The sequence below is a fragment of the Bison bison genome, unplaced genomic scaffold (assembly GCF_000754665.1).
Source record: "Bison bison bison isolate TAMUID 2011002044 unplaced genomic scaffold, Bison_UMD1.0 scf7180017864310, whole genome shotgun sequence".
Taxonomy (NCBI): Eukaryota; Metazoa; Chordata; class Mammalia; order Artiodactyla; family Bovidae; genus Bison; species Bison bison.
Window position 1 is genome coordinate 2,523,485 of NW_011494882.1, and position 19,019 is coordinate 2,542,503.

General features: G+C 41.3%; 1 protein-coding gene and 1 pseudogene across 4 annotated transcripts in view; both read left to right on the plus strand.

The window, feature by feature from the left end:
* Positions 1-19,019, plus strand: part of TBC1D1 (TBC1 (tre-2/USP6, BUB2, cdc16) domain family, member 1) — a 227,872-nt gene that overhangs the window by 9,668 nt on the left and 199,185 nt on the right. For all 4 annotated transcript variants that reach the window (XM_010852415.1, XM_010852416.1, XM_010852418.1 and 1 more), the window contains exon 2: positions 981-1,483. In XM_010852415.1, coding sequence (XP_010850717.1) covers positions 1,067-1,483 — 417 coding nt within the window. In that variant the 5' untranslated portion in view covers positions 981-1,066. The remainder of the gene's footprint in view (positions 1-980; positions 1,484-19,019) is intronic.
* Positions 14,636-16,526, plus strand: LOC104997576 (annotated as a pseudogene).

Below are 19,019 nucleotides of genomic sequence, written 5' to 3' on the forward strand. Positions count from 1 at the left end.
AATGGACTGGTTGGATCTCCTTGCAGTCCAAGGGACTCTCAAGAGTCTTCTCCAACACCACAGTTCAAAAGCATCAATTATTCGGCGCTCAGCCTTCTTCACAGTCCAACTCTCGCATCCATACATGACCACTGGAAAAACCATAGCCTTGACTAGACGGACCTTTTTTTGCAAAGTAGTGTCTCTGCTTTTCAGTATACTATCTAGTTTGGTCATAACTTTTCTTCCAAGGAGTAAGCTACGATACATCAAATGTGGTTGTTGAAAGTCACCCATAGAGAAGGGAAAATTACCCCTTGAGTGAGTTTGAATCTCGTACAAAAAACACCCTCTATTGATGAGAAGAGACACGGGGTGTGTATAGTACATGAATGAAACAAAATATTTGTGATGGTGTTTAGAATGTAATAGTCACCAAGTATGTGTTAATGGAATTTGAATTCGTGATTCAGAACCTCTAGGCTACATTGGGGAGAGCCTTTAAAAATCCAGGGGTATCATAAGTGATAAGGTCAGTTGTTGAAAACTAGTCCAGTTCAATAGACTGTCATGATAGATAGCTGACTTTTTTCTTGCAAGATTACTTATTTCGGGGGAGCCACCAGTACTGAATTCAGTCATCTTAAAAAAATGTCTTGTAATGTACGTTAAACAATACAGTAGGGTTTAAAGCTGTCCAAGCAGCACTATATTACTTTCTATGGAGCTGGCCTCTGTTGGCTCTATGAGGCTTGTGTTTAACAGGAGTCTCCCACTGGGAGCTTTGTAACCCGTAGTGAGTGTGACAGTTACAGCATTTTTAGGTTTTATATGTAATACAATTTAAAGAAAGCTCTTTCTAGGCAGAGCAGCTTATTTGAGCTAATATCCATTTCTTCATCTGTTTGGGTTTCAGACTCTCAAGTGCTGAAATAATCTCTTTGAAAGTAGCTATTGCCATGACTTCATTAAATTCTAATGCCTCTGTTTTTCTCCCACAGGATTCAGAAGCATGTGAAATAGATTGCTTGGTCTAAAATAGAAAAACAGTGGCAACGTTTTGCTGAGTTTCCAGACCTTTCCCAACATGGAACCAATAACCTTCACAGCAAGGAAACACCCATTCCCTAACGAGGTCTCCGTGGACTTCGGCCTCCAGCTGGTGGGCTCCTTGCCTGTGCATTCTCTGACTACCATGCCCATGCTGCCGTGGGTGGTGGCAGAGGTGCGAAGGCTCAGCGGGCAGTCTTCCAAAAAGGAGCCTGGCACCAAGCCAGTCCGCCTTTGTGTTTCGCCCTCTGGATTGAGATGTGAGCCTGAGCCAGGAAAAAGTCAACAATGGGATCCATTGATCTGTTCCAGTATCTTCGAGTGTAAGCCTCAACGAGTTCACAAACTGATTCACAATAGTCACGACCCAAGTTATTTTGCTTGTCTGATTAAAAATGATGCAGCCAATCAGCAGAGTATCTGCTATGTGTTCAAAGCCGATGATCAAACAAAAGTAAGTGGAGGTGGGGATTAAAAGGATGGATGTGGCTGGAAGGTCTTTGTTGTATGGGGTTAGAGCATTTACGTGTACTGAATTAATAAGGAGCTAATGCTGCCATTATACAAGATTATTTCACTGGATTTTGGTTTATGGGGATGGTTTCTTTATAATCTTTAAGATCATTTGATAATAGATATTTTATTAAAATGAGAAGTTTATGAGTTCAAAAATTCAACAGAGAAATCTTTCGAAACGTATACAGAAGAGCTGAACCACTAGGATTCAGATCATTTAAGATGTGTGTCCTGAGCAGTGCTTCTCAAGCGGAAATGTGCCCATGAATGACCTGGGGAATGCAAAATATGATCCAGTAGGTCTGGGATGGACCCTGAGACTGCATTTCTAACAAGTTGACAGATGATGTGGGCACTGCCCCTTTGCAGGTTGCACTTTGAGTAGCAAAGTTCTAGGTCAGCGAGGTTTATGTTCTTGATGCTGTTAACAAAAATATATTTATTTGTAAGCTGTCTAAGAGTCTTATTAGCCAGTTTCCCAAAGTATCATGTTCACTTAGGCAGAGACCATTCATAAAGAGTAGTGGCTATGAATCTAAGTTTTGATACTTTCAGTTGTTTTTTGTTTTGTTTTGTTTCTTTTGGCCACCTTCAAGTCTATCCTCCCTGGCTTGTTGTTGTTATATCTCATGATATGGCTGAGAAAAATATTATAAAAGAAATGATAAAAATATCACCAGCTCTACTATTTTCTTGTTTATTTGTGCTTATATTGTTGTTAGCATTTGTTTGCAGTTCTCTGCAGGACTCCTTTGAAGCCACTTGGCTGTTTTGTGAGAGTTAGTTTAGGTATGGTTGAAAATATAATCCTGACAGCCTCTTTCTCAATTGTGCCTATGTAAACTGAGATTTGGTACAGCTTCAGGAAGCTGACAAGCAGGGGAGGGTGTTAACCCTGCTGGTGAGGAGTGCCCACGCTCGTCTTGAGTGCCTTGTGTGCCTGTGTGGGGGGCCTATGTGGCTGTTTCCACACACACCGAGGCAGACTCTGAGGATGCTAATGCCAATCCTCGGGGTAAACATAGCATTAACATGCATACACTACCTTGTATAAAATAGATAGCTAGTGGGAAGCTTCTGTCCAGCACTGGGAACTCAGCTTGGTACTCCTTGATGACCTAGAGGGATGGAACCGGCAGGGTGGGAGGGAGGTGAGGAGGGAGGTGCTGTATATATGCTTACTGCGGATTCACGGCTGATTCATATTGTTGTACAGTGGAAACTAACACAACATTGTAAGGCAATTATCCTCCAATTAAAAAAAATGTCAGTAACTATAAAGAGAAATGCTAATGTTTTGTCCCTACACCACACTGTTTTGTTTTGTTTTTTTTCATACCCTCCAGGGTGCACAAACCTCATTTGAAAATTCAAGGTTTTCGCCAGGCAGTTAAACACAACTCAGTCTGTGGCCAGGACGTGTGTCAGGAACTCAGAGAATGGAGTTCAACACACCAGAGTATAAGGAAGGCTTTTTGAAATAATGGCTCACCTGGATCTTAAAACCACTATTTTACATGCAGAATTGGATATCTTCTTATTAAAAAGCAGTTGATGTTATTGTTCATGAATCTCAGGTGGGAGCGCGACCTGGTTCAGAGCTCAGAGGGACTGACTTCCTAGACTCCAGTCCTGTCTACCATCTATAAAGTCAGTGGCCTTAGCCAACACTGAGTCTGTTTCTTTATCTGTAAAATGGGGTAATTATAGTCTCTGTCTCAGAGAGCTGCTGGGAGGACTACATGAACTAGAATGGGACCTGAAACTAGCAAGCATTAATGCCAATAAAAATTTTAATTAAAGAAAGTTTTATCAGAAGCAGATTTTACACTAATTCCATTTCAAATCTTAAGCAAAAACAAAAAGACCAAGATGAGCATCTTCAGCTCTCAGGATACAATCCTGGTCAACCTTGAGCAACATTTTTATAAACCAGACATTAAAAAAAAAACAAAAACAAAACAAAACTGCATAAGTGACGTTAATGGTGCTCTTATTTGGGCAAATTCCAGAATGAAAATTAGAGGACTGTACAGCCTGTTCTCTACGCCAGCTCTATATAAGGACTGTTTCCTTGGGGGCAGTCTCTGCACGGAATAGCTGTTCAGTACTTTATACTTCTGACTCTTTCCCAAAATCTTTTATAGCCATCTGAGAACAGGCTTCCAGCCAGTCATTCAGCTACCTGACAGGAAGAAGAGATTTATAACTAAATTCTGGAACTAGGGCTTCGAGTCGTGCTGAAAGTAGAGAATTGACCTCACTCTATGTTCTAAAAAGCCACGGTAGAAATATGAATCCATCCTTAAGTTATCTTTGGCTTGCTTACAATTTTTACAAACACAAATTGCCAGTACTCAGAGTAATAAATTGCTATCATCCCGCTTGTTTCATAAAAGAGTAATTTGTAGCATAGGCATCTCAATCAGTGATTCTCTTGTTGAAAACTGAATGGTGAAGCAAACTGGCACCGATTCTAGCTGGCACGATGCTGTGTTCTTGGGTCATCCTGGCACCCTATCTCATCGCAGAGCATTATCTGCTGTGGGAGCAAGTTAACCTGTGTCATTATTTCTCCAGACTATTTGTAATGTTTGCTCAGATAAATAATGCTATTAGCCCTCTTCTAAATAAGTGAGATCAGTATCCACCTGTGTTTGCCAGAGGAGAATATAAGCATTTACTGCCAGAGTCATAAGGACAAAACCACCGTGTGAGATGAGAAGAAATCTTTGAACAGCATATAAATTAACTTACTGAAGAAGGTCTGAGAAGAGACGTGATAGGGAATAGTTTTATAAGCATAGCATGAGACTGTGTTTCCCACTGTATGCTTCATAGAATATACCCAAGATGTTCCACAGAGAAGGGCCTCCGTGATCAAAATACATTAGGGCAGCATCTCAGACTTTTTGATCTGAAGATGCTTTTCATTCTTAAAAATTATTCAGTATCCCAAAGAGCATTAATGTGGGTTGTATCTATTAATACTTAGACTATATTAGAAATTAAAACAGAGATATTATAAAGGTATTAATTTAAAAAGTGATAGTAAGTTCCCTATGTGTTATCCTGAATAATATTTTTTTGTAAAAACAATTGTATTTTCCCCAAAATTTTAGTGATAAAACTGGCATCGTTTAATTTTGTTTGCTTGGTTTTTTGCAAATCTCTTTCATATCTGGATTAGTGGTCAACTATTAATTCTCAGCTACTTCTCCACTCATTCTGTTTGTGATATGTTGTTTTGGTTGAGCCTATTAAGAAAATGTGGCTTCACATGGATATGAACTAGGAAAATGGAGAAATATTTTTGAGCCTTTTTAGAAAATTATGGATATTTTTCTTTAATGCTGTACATAAACTAGACAGATGCAGTTTCTTAAAGGTTTGTTGCAGTGTGCAATCCGGAACCATATCAAAGTACTTTTTGCACTTTGTTGTATTAAAATCCATTAGTCTGTCTTGTGCTTTAATGAATATTTTAAGCACGAATGATTCTGTAACATAATACAGTGATTATTCAGAAAATATTGGTTCACTGAATTATACAGACCACACTCTAAAAACTGTTGTATTAGGGAAACAATATGTTTTCTATTCCACTCTTTAACTGTACATTTGTCCAGTAAGTTTCTAAATTTATTGAACCATGGATTACATTTTTCTCATAACATTCAAGAACATCCCTCCAAACACATGTGGACACAGTAGCGTAAGGTTCTGAGTTAAAGTTTAAAGTTAGAATCCATGGCAGGAAATTTTAAAAATCCACTCTGGAAGACAAATAGCTACATGGGTGACCCTGAGTAGGTCTTTACCCCATCACATGACAAAGAAATCAAGAGTTCCTCCTGGACTCAGCCCTAGGAAAAGCATAAAGTCTAAGAGAATTATCTCAATATTCTTTCCTTCTCCAGTTCTTCAGCTTTGTTTCTTCTAAGAAGAACATCAGCTTGGCCACTCACTTGAGTGTTACTTTAGATCACTCGGAAGAGTATTTACACTTTAATCCTTTTTTTTTTAAATTTTCTTTTAAAAATCCACAAAGTAAAAATCTCTGCTTCCTTTAAAAGAATTTCCAGCACTGAGTTGCAGGCAGTGGAAGTGTTGGGCTGGGGCTTCTGACTGTGTATGTTGCTGTTTTATGTCAATGAATGGAAAGAATGGATTTTGAATGAGGAATGACAAGGATTATTGAGCCGGTAATAAACGGAGGAGAAGTGTAGGCTGGTGTTAGGTGAGGGAATGGACAGTTCATGGGACCCGGGGTAAGGCAGAAATTGGGGTGTGTGGGAGTAGTTTTGCTATAAGGACCCACTCTTCTTCAGCTGACTTATACTTGTAACCTGTCCTGGATTTTCAAACATTTTAGTTAGGGCTCATCTGGGCACAACAGTCTGTCCAGTCTGGGCACAACATGGTGGTTTCGTAACTGTGACGGATGTCATGAATGAGCAGAGCTTCCCCTCCCCCACCCTCCCTAAGAGCATCGTGGATTTACTAGAATCTTGCTAGCTTCATTTCTCCCTTTTCTAAGGAGGAAATGTTATCTTTCGCTGGAAAATTATGAAGTACTAAAACCTTAGGGACGAAGAGGACAGCAAAGTATGCCAAAGGAGCATGGGGTAAGGGATAGAGGAGCTGGGGTGACTGCATGGGAAGGTCTAGAAAGAAGTCTACTTCTAGAAAGACTTTTCTAAGTGCTGCTGAGGAAGGCATGATTGAGAGAATGTCAGTGTCCTTTGAAAGAGTGGGTTTCCTTTTCTATGATTTTTGGCAACGAAACTGCATTTCTTGAAAGTGAGCTATATCCGAGGCTAAACTCTGTGGGTTCCCATACTGCTTGTTTGAAGAGTGCTTAACTATGGTGAATTTAATTTAAGAACAATAAAGTTTTCCTTTTGAAATTTCCGGTACAGGACCAATGTATTCTCACATGAGACCCTCTAAGCACACCATCTTTCTCAGTAACTGATGGACTGCTACCCCACCGAGCCTCTCTGGATTCATTATGTTGCATATCAATTGAAAAGGTGGTCTAAAGTTATTTTCCTGTGATTAGCAGGTTTAATACTTAAGTCCCTTATATAAGCCCAAGTTGCTTTGGCTGAATTTTATGATTTAATTAACAATTTAAAAAATTTTGGTTTTGATCATAGCTTTGTTCCGGTTGCACTTTTACCCATCATTCATTTTTCTTAATAATTCCCCATCTGCTTGGAATTTTAAGTTAGTGACTTAAAATATGCATCATTTATTTCAGGATTTTCAATAGAGGCTGGCTTCGATGGCATCTCTTGCTTGGCTGTTATATTTGCTGGCTCATTACTTCCTTTCTTTGCTGGAGTGAAGATCGAAATTATAACACTGAGCTGGAGTGTTTTTGTTCCTGAGGGTGATTATTCTGAAGAGCATAATATGATTTTGCAGCTCTTCCAATCTAGCGCCTTTTTGCATTGAGTGTTCATAATTTTAAATATCGGACAAGAGTCTTTCTTTGCTACTCAGGGAATGGTTCTGAGAAGGCTATGTGGCATATGTTTTGGAGGATTTTTTCATGGATGTTAAAATTGCCACGTGGCATCTTTTATCCCATCCTGGTTGTTATGTAAGATTTCATCTGGGGGCCCACTCGGTGGCTATGACCCAGGGCATGGGTGCACGGAGCAGTGTGTCTGAGTCAACCCATCAACACTTGACTGTCTGTCACACTAGACAGAAGCCGGTTGCTTGGTACAGGGATTGGCAGGGACTCTTTTTCATCTATAAAAAGAATGTCCTGGACTGCATGAACTCCAAAGTATTTGTTGGAAGGTTTGGGTCCATGACACAGGATTGATTATGCAATATATTTTTTACTTTGAGAGATGAGTCTGAGGGTTTCAGAAGCATCCGCCTCGTGATCGGTGTCTAGATAATTTCTTTAGACATCTATTTTCAATGCATATCACTTTTTATAGCTTTGCATTTTTCCCTGATTGCTTTGCATTGGTAATTATTTTTATAATAAAAATCTGTTCCTAAGAATAGACTTTACAAGTGTCGTGAACCTAAGGTTGACTTGTGTCTTAGAAGAACTTATTTATAGCCTAGACCTCCAGTGTCCAGGACGGCCATTGGTAGTTGTCTGCGGCTGTTGAGAACTTGGAGTGTGGCAGGTCTGATCTGAAATGTGCTGTGAGTGTTAAAACAGTGGATTTCAAAGACTTGGTTGGAAAAGAGGAATGGAAAATGTCTCAATAATTTTCTATTTTGGTTGCATGTTGAATCATAATATTTTCTATATATTGGGTTAAATCAAATATAATAATAAAATTAATTTCATCTTTTGCTGTATCTTTATGAATGTGCCTACAAGAAAATTTTGAATTACATATGTAGCTTGCATCTTGTACTAGTCAGCCTTGGAGAAGCTACCTAGAAAAGATTTCTGGAAATAATTTGAATGTTTATCACAGAGTGAGTTCAGATTTTCTGTTTTCCTTTGCTGCTTTCTATTTGTTAGTGATAGAATTTTGCTCAAAGTTATTTAAAAAAAAATCACATTAAACACTAGGACCTGTTTTTAATTCTAGGTACATATTACAGTGGTTAAGAACTCTGAGGGCTGCTAGTTTGGAATATGGTGAAAGAGATAAATCTCTTGTTTCTAATTTTTCTCTTTTTTGAGTGCTTTTCCCCCTTCTGGATGGTTCAGTGTCCACCACACTAATTGCAGCCTGTGATCCTGAACCACCAACCAGAGCAAGCCAACAGGAGACTAAGCCCCGTTCAGAGAAAGTCTCAGAAGAGGCTGGATTAGGAATGGGGCTTAGGGGAGGACTTCGATGCAGGATGTACCAGAAAACTCACATGTGACTTCAGGGCAGGAAAGGAGCTGCTTTCAATTTCAGCAGAACATCAGAAGTCATCCTTCCCTGTGCTCAAGTGATGTATTTGAAATGTTACAGATTTTACATTAATTCTTTCTTTGAAATGCAACTAATGTACATTTATGTGGCTGGGTGCTAGGGTTCAAAGTCAAGTAAGCCATGATTGTCCCCTTAAGAAGTAGCATGATGCTTTATATGCCAAATATAGATTCTGAAGGCTGCACAGCTGGGAGTTAGCAAACATCTGTAAGTTATAAAAGAGCAAATTTGAGAGACCGTGAGGAGGCCTAGTATACTCATAATGAGTGCCTGAAGCTATGTGAAAAGCTGCTGTATACAAAATGAAGTAGACAATTTTTCAATTGCTTCAGAGGGCAGAACTAGAAACAAGAGAAATTTCTAGAGGCTGACTTTTGGCTCCTCCTGACAATGATAGCCATCAAATAATTACGTGGGTCGTATTGAACAATGGACATGGCTGGAGGTTTCACCTGGCAAGTCATCACTTCCTGTGTCCACACATGGTACCTGACAACGTCCCCTTTTGTTTCAGAAAACTGAATTGTCCCTAAATCTCTTACACTGGAATGAAGTTGTTTCCTGAAACGTTTAGTTCTTCATCATAGCTCTGTCTTCTGGAGGGACCTTCCAAATGTAATTTGGAAGACATTTGAGTGGGTTTTGAAGATCCTCTAGATATTTCCCAGGCTGATGAGTTTGGTGCAGATTGAATGGACGTCCTAAGTGGTGGCGCTAGTGGTAAAGAACTCGCCTGCCAGTGCAGGGGACATACGAGACACAAGTTCAATCCCTGGATTGGGAAGATCCCCAGGAGGAGGGCATGGCAACCCACTCCAGTATTCTTGCCTGGAGAATTCCATGGACAGAGGAGCCTGACAGGCTATAATCCATGGGGTCGCAAAGAGTCAGACACAACTGAAGTGACTTAGTACGAACTCATGGACAAGTAGGGGATTGAGCACATCAAGCCAAAGTGGGACAAAGGTGTACAGAGTTGTCCATTGTGGCTGGAGCTGCTATGATGTGATGTTTTGCAAATTGCACGGTCAGAGATGTGACAGGAAGGAAAAACTGGAGTCAGATTTTATAGGGCTTGATCTGCCTTGTTAAGGATATTGGGTATTTTTCTTAAAAAGGTTGTGCTATGTCAGCCATGAGAAGTATTCAGAAAGTGAAATAACTAGATTTGTTTTCAGATTTTGAAGTAGAGAGATGAGATAGAAGAGGGAGATCAGTTAGGAGGCTGTCACAGTAGTCGTGTAAAAAATCAAGCAGTGTCTTGATCCATAAGTATTATATGAAGTGGTTCATTTCTGCTAAACCCATGTTGATGTCTTCCGATCACTTTCCTCTCCAGTACCCAGAAAATTTTTAATAGTCGGTTTATTGGCCTCTAACTGAAAAGAAGGCAATGGCAACCCACTCCAGTACTCTTGCCTGGAAAATCCCATGGGTGGAGGAGCCTGGTAGGCTGCAATCCCTGGGGTCGCTGCGAGTCGGACACAACTGAGCGACTTCACTTTCGCTTTTCGCTTTCATGCATTGGAGAAGGAAATAGCACCCCACTCCAGAGTTCTTGCCTGGAGAATCCCAGGGACGGGGGAGCCTGGTGGGCTGCCGTCTATGGGGTCACAGAGTCGGACACGACTGAAGCGACTTAGCAGCAGCAGCAATGGAAGAGAAAGTCAGATAAGACTTCCTGTCCTACTGATGCTGATCTGCTTGGTTCCTAAAGAATGATATGAAAAATAACACAGAACTGAAATTCTTGGTCTGCTTTTGCTTGGTCTTCTAAGTATTGGTATCGCCCGTCTTAAAAACAAGCCATCCTCTAGCCCCATTTCACATCCCAGCTTCCTCCAGTAACTGGTCCAATCTTCTGCTCCGTTTTTCAAGAGTTGCCATGGTGGCTACCTTTGCTTCTACTCGCCCATTTTATTTTTTTAAAAAATTTGTTTAAGTGGAAGGTATTTGCTTTAAATGTTTTTAAATTTATTTTTGGCTGTGCTGGGTCTTCGTTGCTGCACGTGGGCTTTCTCTAGTTGCGGTGAGCGGGGGGCCGCTCTCTAGTTGAAGAGTGAGGGCTTCTCATTGTGGTGGCTTCTCTTGTGGAGCCTGGGCTCTAGGAATCAGACTTCACAAGTCAGCTCACAGGCTTAGTTGCTTCACAGTATGTGGAATATTTCCAGACCAGAGATGGAACTCATGTTCCCTGTGTTGGAAAGTGGATTCTTAACCACTGGATCACCAGGGAAATCCCCATTTTTTTCCTTGGTTTACCAACTGGGCTTCTGTCTTGATCTGATGGCTCCTACATGTCACTAGTCACTTGTAGCTTGTGAAATCTGGTTGTCCCTTCTCTGTACTTCTCTCATCCAGTAACTTCGATGTAGTTGACAAGACATTGTTTCTTCTGTCTTAAAACATTCTCTTCTCTTGGCTTTTGGAAAATCACAACCTGCTGTTTTCCCTTTGCCTCTAATAGTGGTTTCTACACAGTCTCCTTAGTTGGTTTCTCCTCTTCTTAATTCTGAGTTGTACGTCCCTTGAGATGACACCACCCTTTATGGCAGAAAGTGAAGAGGAACTCAAAAGCCTCTTGATGAAAGTGAAAGTGGAGAGTGAAAAAGTTGGCTTAAAGCTCAACATTCAGAAAACTAAGATCATGGCATCCAGTCCCACCACTTCATGGGAAATAGACGGGGAAACAGTGGAAACAGTATCAGACTTCATTTTTCTGGGCTCCAAAATCACTACAGATGGTGACTGCAGCCATGAAATTAAAAGACGCTTACTCCTTGGGAGGAAAGTTATGACCAACCTAGATAGCATATTGAAAAGCAGAGACATTACTTTGCCAACAAAGGTTCGTCTAGTCAAGGCTATGGTTTTTCCTGTGGTCATGTATGGATGTGAGAGTTGGACTGTGAAGAAGGCTGAGAGCTGAAGAATTGATGCTTTTGAACTGTGGTGTTGGAGAAGACTCTTGAGAGTCCCTTGGACTGCAAGGAGATCCAACCAGTCCATTCTGAAGGAGATCAGCCCTGGGATTTCTTTGGAAGGAATGATGCTAAAGCTGAAACTCCAGTACTTTGGCCACCTCATTCGAAGAGTTGACTCGTTGGAAAAGACTCTGATGCTGGGAGGGATTGGGGGCAGGAGGAAAAGGGGACGCCAGAGGATGAGATGGCTGGATGGCATCACTGACTCGATGGACATGAGTCTGAGTGAACTCCGGGAGTTGGTGATGGACAGGGAGGCCTGGCGTGCTGCGATTCATGGGGTTGCAAAGAGTCGAACATGACTGAGCGACTGATCTGATCTGATCTGATCTGAGACTGTCTTCTGCATTTCTCTCTTTGACACGCTTTCCAGATGAACTCATCATAGCAGTAAATACCACCTATTTGATGGAGACTCTGAAAGTTAATTTATTGCTTAGACTCACCAGTGAGTTCCAGACTCATCTATCCAACTCTGAGCTTGACTTCTACTTAGCCATTAAATAGGCATTTTGAACTCAACATGGTTAAAGTAGAACTCTTGAATTTACTGCCTACCAACCTGTGGTTTTTCCAGTCTTCTGCAGCTCTTAAGTGACAATGGCAGTTGCTACAGCCAAAATCTAGGAGTCATCTTTCTCCTAGATTTCTCTCTTTCCTTCACACTGTCATCCAAATTATTCAAGACCCATTCCAAATCTGTCATTGCTCTGATTCCATGGCTAATCCTGAGGCCACGACTCCACTATCTCTCATCTGGAATGTTGCAGTAACTAACTTTTCTTCCTGTCTCCTTTCTTGCTTCTTCTTTCCACCAAGCTAGCATCCAGAGCACCTCTAGAATAGCTACCAATTCCTGCTCAAAAACCTCTCTAAGGACTTCCTGATGTACTTGGACTAAAATCCTGTATTTCTGCTGGAGTTTCCACATGGACCTCATTCCCCACACTCTTTTCAGTGCTCTTTGGACCCCAGCCACCCTGGTGTTCACATGGCTAAAATGTGACAACCTCCTTCTTCACACGAGGTCTCTGCATTTGTTGTTGCCTCTCCCTGGAGAGCTCTGCTCCCAGCTTTTCATGTGGTTGGTTCCTTAGACTGTTATGAACTCAATTCAGCCTCATCCTCAAGCCTCCCAGTCAAAAGTACTCCCACACCAATCATTGACACTTCATTAGATTTTAATGTCTTTGTGGTGGTGGTGGTTTAGTCCTAAGTTGTGTCTAACTCTTGCGACCCCATGGACTGTAGCCCCCAGACTCCTCTGTCTGTGGGGATTCTCCAGGAAAGAATACTGGAATGGGTTGCTATTTCCTTCTTTAGGGGATCTTCCCGACCCAGGGATCAAACCCACATGTCTTACCTCGCCTGCATTGGCAGGCAGGTTCTTTACCACTAGCGCCACCTGGGAAGCCCTACAGAATGTTTTTGTGCTGCTTATCATTATCTGGAACTGTCTTGCTGGTGTATGCTTCCTTGTTTACAGAACCCTGACCTGCCGGAGCAACAAAACAACAGGGCCCTTGCCTGTCTTGTTCCAGGCTAGACCCTGGCACCTGAACCATGCCTGCTACAGGGGGTTGCTTCATGAATGTATGAGTGGATGTTACCTTTTGTATTTGTTCTTGGAGGGTGTGGTCCTCCTTTTTTATTTTTGATGTTTTGGCCAAATCTCTTCTGGAATCCCCCTATGCAGCCATATTATTAATAGTTTATTTCCTTGTTCTTCATTTCCTTCCTCATCAATACAGATTTCTCTTGTTCAGCCAGAATTTCAGTCTTAGACACCATCGCTCTCTTCCTATCCCTACTGAGTGTTTTTCCCCTCAGAGTCTTTGTTCATGATAATATTCACTGCCTCTCCGTTCTGTTGCACAGTTCTCTGGATTTGATAAACACAAAATTTAGGGGCATTATTGATGAGAATTATGGGGAAGATTTCATAAAAGCTGAGTAGTCTACTTCTCAGTAACTTTGTAGTATATAGGTTAAATCCCTTCCCTTCAGCTGTGATTTGAGCCCATCTTTTTTGGCATCAACTTTTTTCCCCCCAAATAAAATGTTTTTCTGATTATAAAGGCATTTATGCTGAATATAAAAAAATAGTACAATAGAGTTACAGTTAAAAGTTCTCCCTTAATCCCACCTCCTAGAGAGAAATCAACAGTAACGAACGGATTGGTGTATAGCCTTATAGATTTTATTCTTTTATTATATAAACAAATGTGTTTATATGTAATCAATTTATATATTCCTTTCTACACTTATCTTTTAAAAAATAATTTTATTTATTTATGGCTGTGCTGGATCTTTGTTGCTGTGCAGACTTCTCTGTAGTTGTGGCAAATGGGGACTGTTGTCTAGTTGCAGTGCTCAGGCTCCTCCTGTTGTGGAGCATGGGCTGCAGGGTGTGTGGGCTTGGTAGTTGCAATTCCTAGGCTCAAGAGCACAGGCTCAGCAGTTGTGGCTAACGGGCTTAGTTGTTCCATGGCATGTGGGATCTTCCTGGATCAAGGACTGAACCCATGTCTCCTGCCTTGATAGGCGGATTCTTCACCACTGGGCCTCCAGGGAAGACCCCACATATCTTTTTAAACTCAGTCTCCCTTTTGATCTCCCTGTCTATATCTATCTATCTATCCATCTATCTATATATGTATGTGTATATATGTGTGTGTGTGTGTGCTGTGCTTAGTCCCTCAGTCCCCATGGACTGTAGCCCATCAGGCTCTTCTGCCATGGGTGTTCTCTAGGCAAGAATACTGGTGTGGGTTGCCATGCCCTCCTCCAGAATATACATATACATATACATATACATGTACATATACATATATATATATATGCTGTGCTGTGCTTAGTCACTCAGTCATGTCTGACTCTTTACAATCCCATGAACTGTAGCCCACCAGGCTCCTCTGTCCATGGGGATTTTTCAGGCAAGAATACTGAAACGGGTTGCCATGCCCTCCTCCAGGGTATCTTCCTAACCCAGAGATCAAACCCAGGTCTCCTGCATTGCAGGTGGATTGTTTACTGTCTGAGCCACCAGGGGAGCCCAAGAATACTGGAATGAGTAGCCCATCCCTTCTCCAGGGGAACTTCCCGACCCAAGAATTGAACTGGGGTCTCCTGCATTGCAGGCGGATTCTTTGCCAGCTTAGCTACCCAGGAAGCTGTATATATACACATACATACATACACACACACACAATTAGCTATAGCTATAGTTATATTTTAGACATTTTTTATAATGGTAGAGATGTGTCCTTTTGCATGGCTACAGTTTTGTGCAGCAGGGAGAAAGGAAAGGCTAGCTTCACGATTGGTAGAAAGTGACAGCATCAGCTTTGTTTAGCTTTGATGAACCATTTTGGTTATGAAAAAAGAGCATGACCAGGATGGGCTGGAGGTGACTCAGAGATGTCTGATCTGTCTATCATTAGAAAGAAACGAGATTTGGAGCAACAAAAGCGAAGATAAGCAAGTTGGACTACATCAAACTAAAAAGCTTCTGCACAGCAAAACAATTAATAAAATGAAAAGACAACCTATAGAATGGGAGAAATTATTTGCAAAGTATATATTTGATAATGGGTTAATATCTAAAGTATACAAAGTACTCATACCTCTCAAGAGAAAAAATTTTGATTAAAAAATGAGTAGAGGCTTTCTGCCCACGGACGCCACTGAGAAAGCATTGTTGAAGTCTCCCCCACACCCCCACTTCACTGCCGTCATGTTTAAGTCAGACTCTCCCAAAGAGCCCAAACAGCTATGGAAGCTCTTCACTGGAGGATTGAGCTTTGAAACAACTGATGAGAGTCTGAGGAGCCATGTTGAGCATTGGGGAATGCTCACAGACTGTGTGGTAATGAGGAATCCAAACACCAAGCGCTCCAGGGGCTTCGGGTTTGTCGCATGTGCCACGGTGGAGAAGGTGGATGCAGCCATGAGTGCAAGGCCACCCAGGGTGGACAGAAGACTTGTGGAACCAAAAAGGGCAGTCTCAAGAGGAGATTCGCAAAGACCTGGTGCCCACTTACCTGTGAAAAAGATTTTTGTTGGTGGTATTAAAGAAGACACTGAAGAACGTCACCTGGGAGATTATTTTGAACAGTGTGGCAAAATTGAAGTGATTGAAATCAGGACCGACTGAGGTATTGGCAAAAAGAGAGGCTTTGCTTTTGTAACCTCTGATGACCATGACTCCGTAGACAAGACTGTCATTCACAAATCCCACAATGTGAATGGCCACAACTGTGAAGTGAGAAAAGTCCTGTCTGAGCAAGAGATGGCTAGTGCTTCATCCAACCAGAGAGGTCAAAGTGGTTCTGGAAACTTTGGTGGTGGTCATGGAGGTGGTTTTGGCGGGAATGACAACTTTGGTCATGGAGGAAGCTTCTGTGGTCAAGGTGGCTTTGGTGGCAGCCGTGGTGGTGGCAGATATGGTGGCAGTGGGGATGGTTATAATGGATTTGGTAATGATGAAAGCAATTTTGGAGGTGGCAGAAGCTGCAATGATTTTGGCAGTTACAACAATCAATATTCAAATGTTGGACCCATGAAAGAAGAAAACTTTGGAGACAGAAGTTCTGGCTCCTGAGGTGGTGGAGGCCAATACTTTGCCAAACCATGAAGCCAAGGTGGCTATGGTGGTTCCAGCACAGCAGTAGCTATGGCATTGGCAGGAGGTTTTAATTATTGCCAGGAAACAATGCTTAGCAGGAGAGGAGAGCCAGAGAAGTGACAGGGAAGCTACAGGTTATAGCAGATTTGTGAACTCAGCCAAGCACAGTGGTAGCAGGGGCTGTGCTACAAAGAAGACATGTTTTAGACAATACTCACGTGTATGGGCAAAAAACTCTAGGACTGTACTTGTGACTAATTGTATAACAGATTATTTTAGTTTCTGTTCTCTGAAAAGTATAAAGCATTCCAACAAAGAGTTTTAATGTAGATTTTTTTTTTTTTGCACCCATGCTGTTGATTGCTAAATGTAATAGTCTGATCATGATGCTGAATGAGGTCTTTAAAAAAAACAAAAATGAGTAGAGGAACTCAATAGACATTTTTCTAAAGAAGACATACAGATGGTCAGCAGGTACATGAAAAGGTGCTCAGGATCACTAATACCAGGGAAATGCAAAGATAAACCACAATAAGATATCATCTCACACCTGTTAGAATGGTTGTCATCAAAAAGACAAAAGATCAGTGTTGGCTTGGAGAAGAGGAAACCCTGTGCACTGTTGGTGGAATGGAAATTGGTGCAGCCGCATGGAAAACAGTATGGAGGTTTCTTGGAAAATTAAAAACAGTACTACAGTGTGATCCAGCAATCCCACATCTGGGTATATATACAAAGGAAATGAAAACAAGATCCCAGCATTTCTGCTCCCATGTTCATTGTAGCTGTTATTCACAATAGCTAAGATATGGAAACCACTGTGTGTCCATTAGCAGATGAAAGGGTAAAGAAGACAAGGTACACAGATACAATGGGATATTACTCGGTCATGAGAAAGAAGGAAATTCTGTAATTTGTGACAACATGGATGGATCTTGAGGGCATGATGCTAAGTGAAATAAGTTAGAGAAAGACAAATACTGTGTGATATCGCTTACACAGGGGATCTAAAAAAGCCAAAGTCATTGAAACAGAGAGTACAGTGGTGGTTACCACGAGCTGAGGGTGAGCGAAAGTATAAAGTGAAAGTCGCTCAGTCATGTCTGACTCTTTGCCACCTCATGGACTATACAGTCGATGGAATTCTTCAGGCCAGAATACTAGACTGGGTACCAGTTCCCTTCTCCAGGGGATCTTTCCAACCCAGGGATCGAACTCAGGTCTCCCACACTGCAGGCAGATTCTTAACCATCTGAGCCACCAGGGAACCCCATCAATGAATATAAACTTCCAGTTAAAAGATGAATAAATTCTGGGTATCTAATGTACAGCGTGTCATTATAGTTACTAATACTGTATTATATACTTATAAGTTACTGAGAGAATAGATCTTAAATGTTCTCACCACACACACACAAAAAATATGGTAATTACATGATGAGATGGAGGTTTTAACTAACCTATAGTGGTAATATTTTGTAATATATGTGTATCAATTCAGCATGAGGTACACCTTAAACTTCTGCAGCATTAAATGTCAACTATAAACATCTGAATGCAGAGTTCCAAAGAATAGCAAGAAGAGATAAGAAAGCCTTCTTCAGCAATCAATGCAAAGAAATAGAGGAAAACAACAGAATGGGAAAGACTAGGGATCTCTTCAAGAAAATCAGAGATACCAAAGGAACATTTCATGCAAGGATGGGCTCGATAAAGGACAGAAATGGTATGGACCTAACAGAAGCAGAAGATATTAAGAAGAGATGGCAAGAATACACAGAAGAACTGTACAGAAAAGATCTTCACAACCCAGATAATCACGATGGTGTGATCACTGACATAGAGCCAGACATCCTGGAATGTGAAGTCAAGTGGGCCTTAGAAAGCATCACTACAAACAAAGCCTAGTGGAGGTGATGGAATTCCAGTGGAGCTATTCCAAATCCTGAAAGATGATGCTGTGAAAGTGCTGCACTCAATATGCCAGCAAATTTGGAAAACTCAGCAGTGGCCACAGGACTGGAAAAGGTCAGTTTTCATTCCAATCCCAAAGAAAGGCAATGCCAAAGAATGCTCAAACTACCGCACAATTGCACTCATCTCACACGCTAGTAAAGTAATGCTCAAAATTCTCCAAGCCAGGCTTCAGCAATATGTGAACCGTGAACTTCCTGATGTTCAAGCTGGTTTTAGAAAAGGCAGAGGAACCAGAGATCAAATTGCCAACATCCACTGGATCATGGAAAAAGCAAGAGAGTTCCAGAAAAGCACCTATTTCTGCTTTATTGACTATGTCAAAGCCTTCGACTGTGTGGATCACAATAAACTGTGGAAAATTCTGAAAGAGATGGGAATACCAGAACACCTGATCTGCCTCTTGAGAAATCTGTATGCAGGTCAGGAAGCAACAGTTAGAACTGGACATGAAACAACAGACTGGTTCCAAATAGGAAAAGGAGTTCATCAAGGCTGTATATTGTCACCCTGTTTATTTAACTTATATGCAGAGTACATCATGAGAAACGCTGGACTGGAAGAAACACAAGCTGGAATCAAGATTGCAGGGAGAAATATCAATAACCTCAGATATGCAGATGACACCACCCTTATGGCAGAAAGTGAAGAGGAACTCAAAAGCCTCTTGATGAAAGTGAAAGTGGAGAGTGAAAAAGTTGGCTTAAAGCTCAACATTCAGAGAATGAAGATCATGGCATCCAATCCCATCACTTCATGGGAAATAGATGGGGAAACAGTGGAAACAGTGTCAGACTTTATTTTTCTGGGCTCTAAAATCACTGCAGATGGTGACTGCAGCCATGAAATTAAAAGACGCTTACTCCTTGGAAGGAAAGTTATGACCAACCTAGATAGCATATTGAAAAGCAGAGACATTACTTTGCCAACAAAGGTCGTCTAGTCAAGGCTATGGTTTTTCCAGTGGTCATGTAT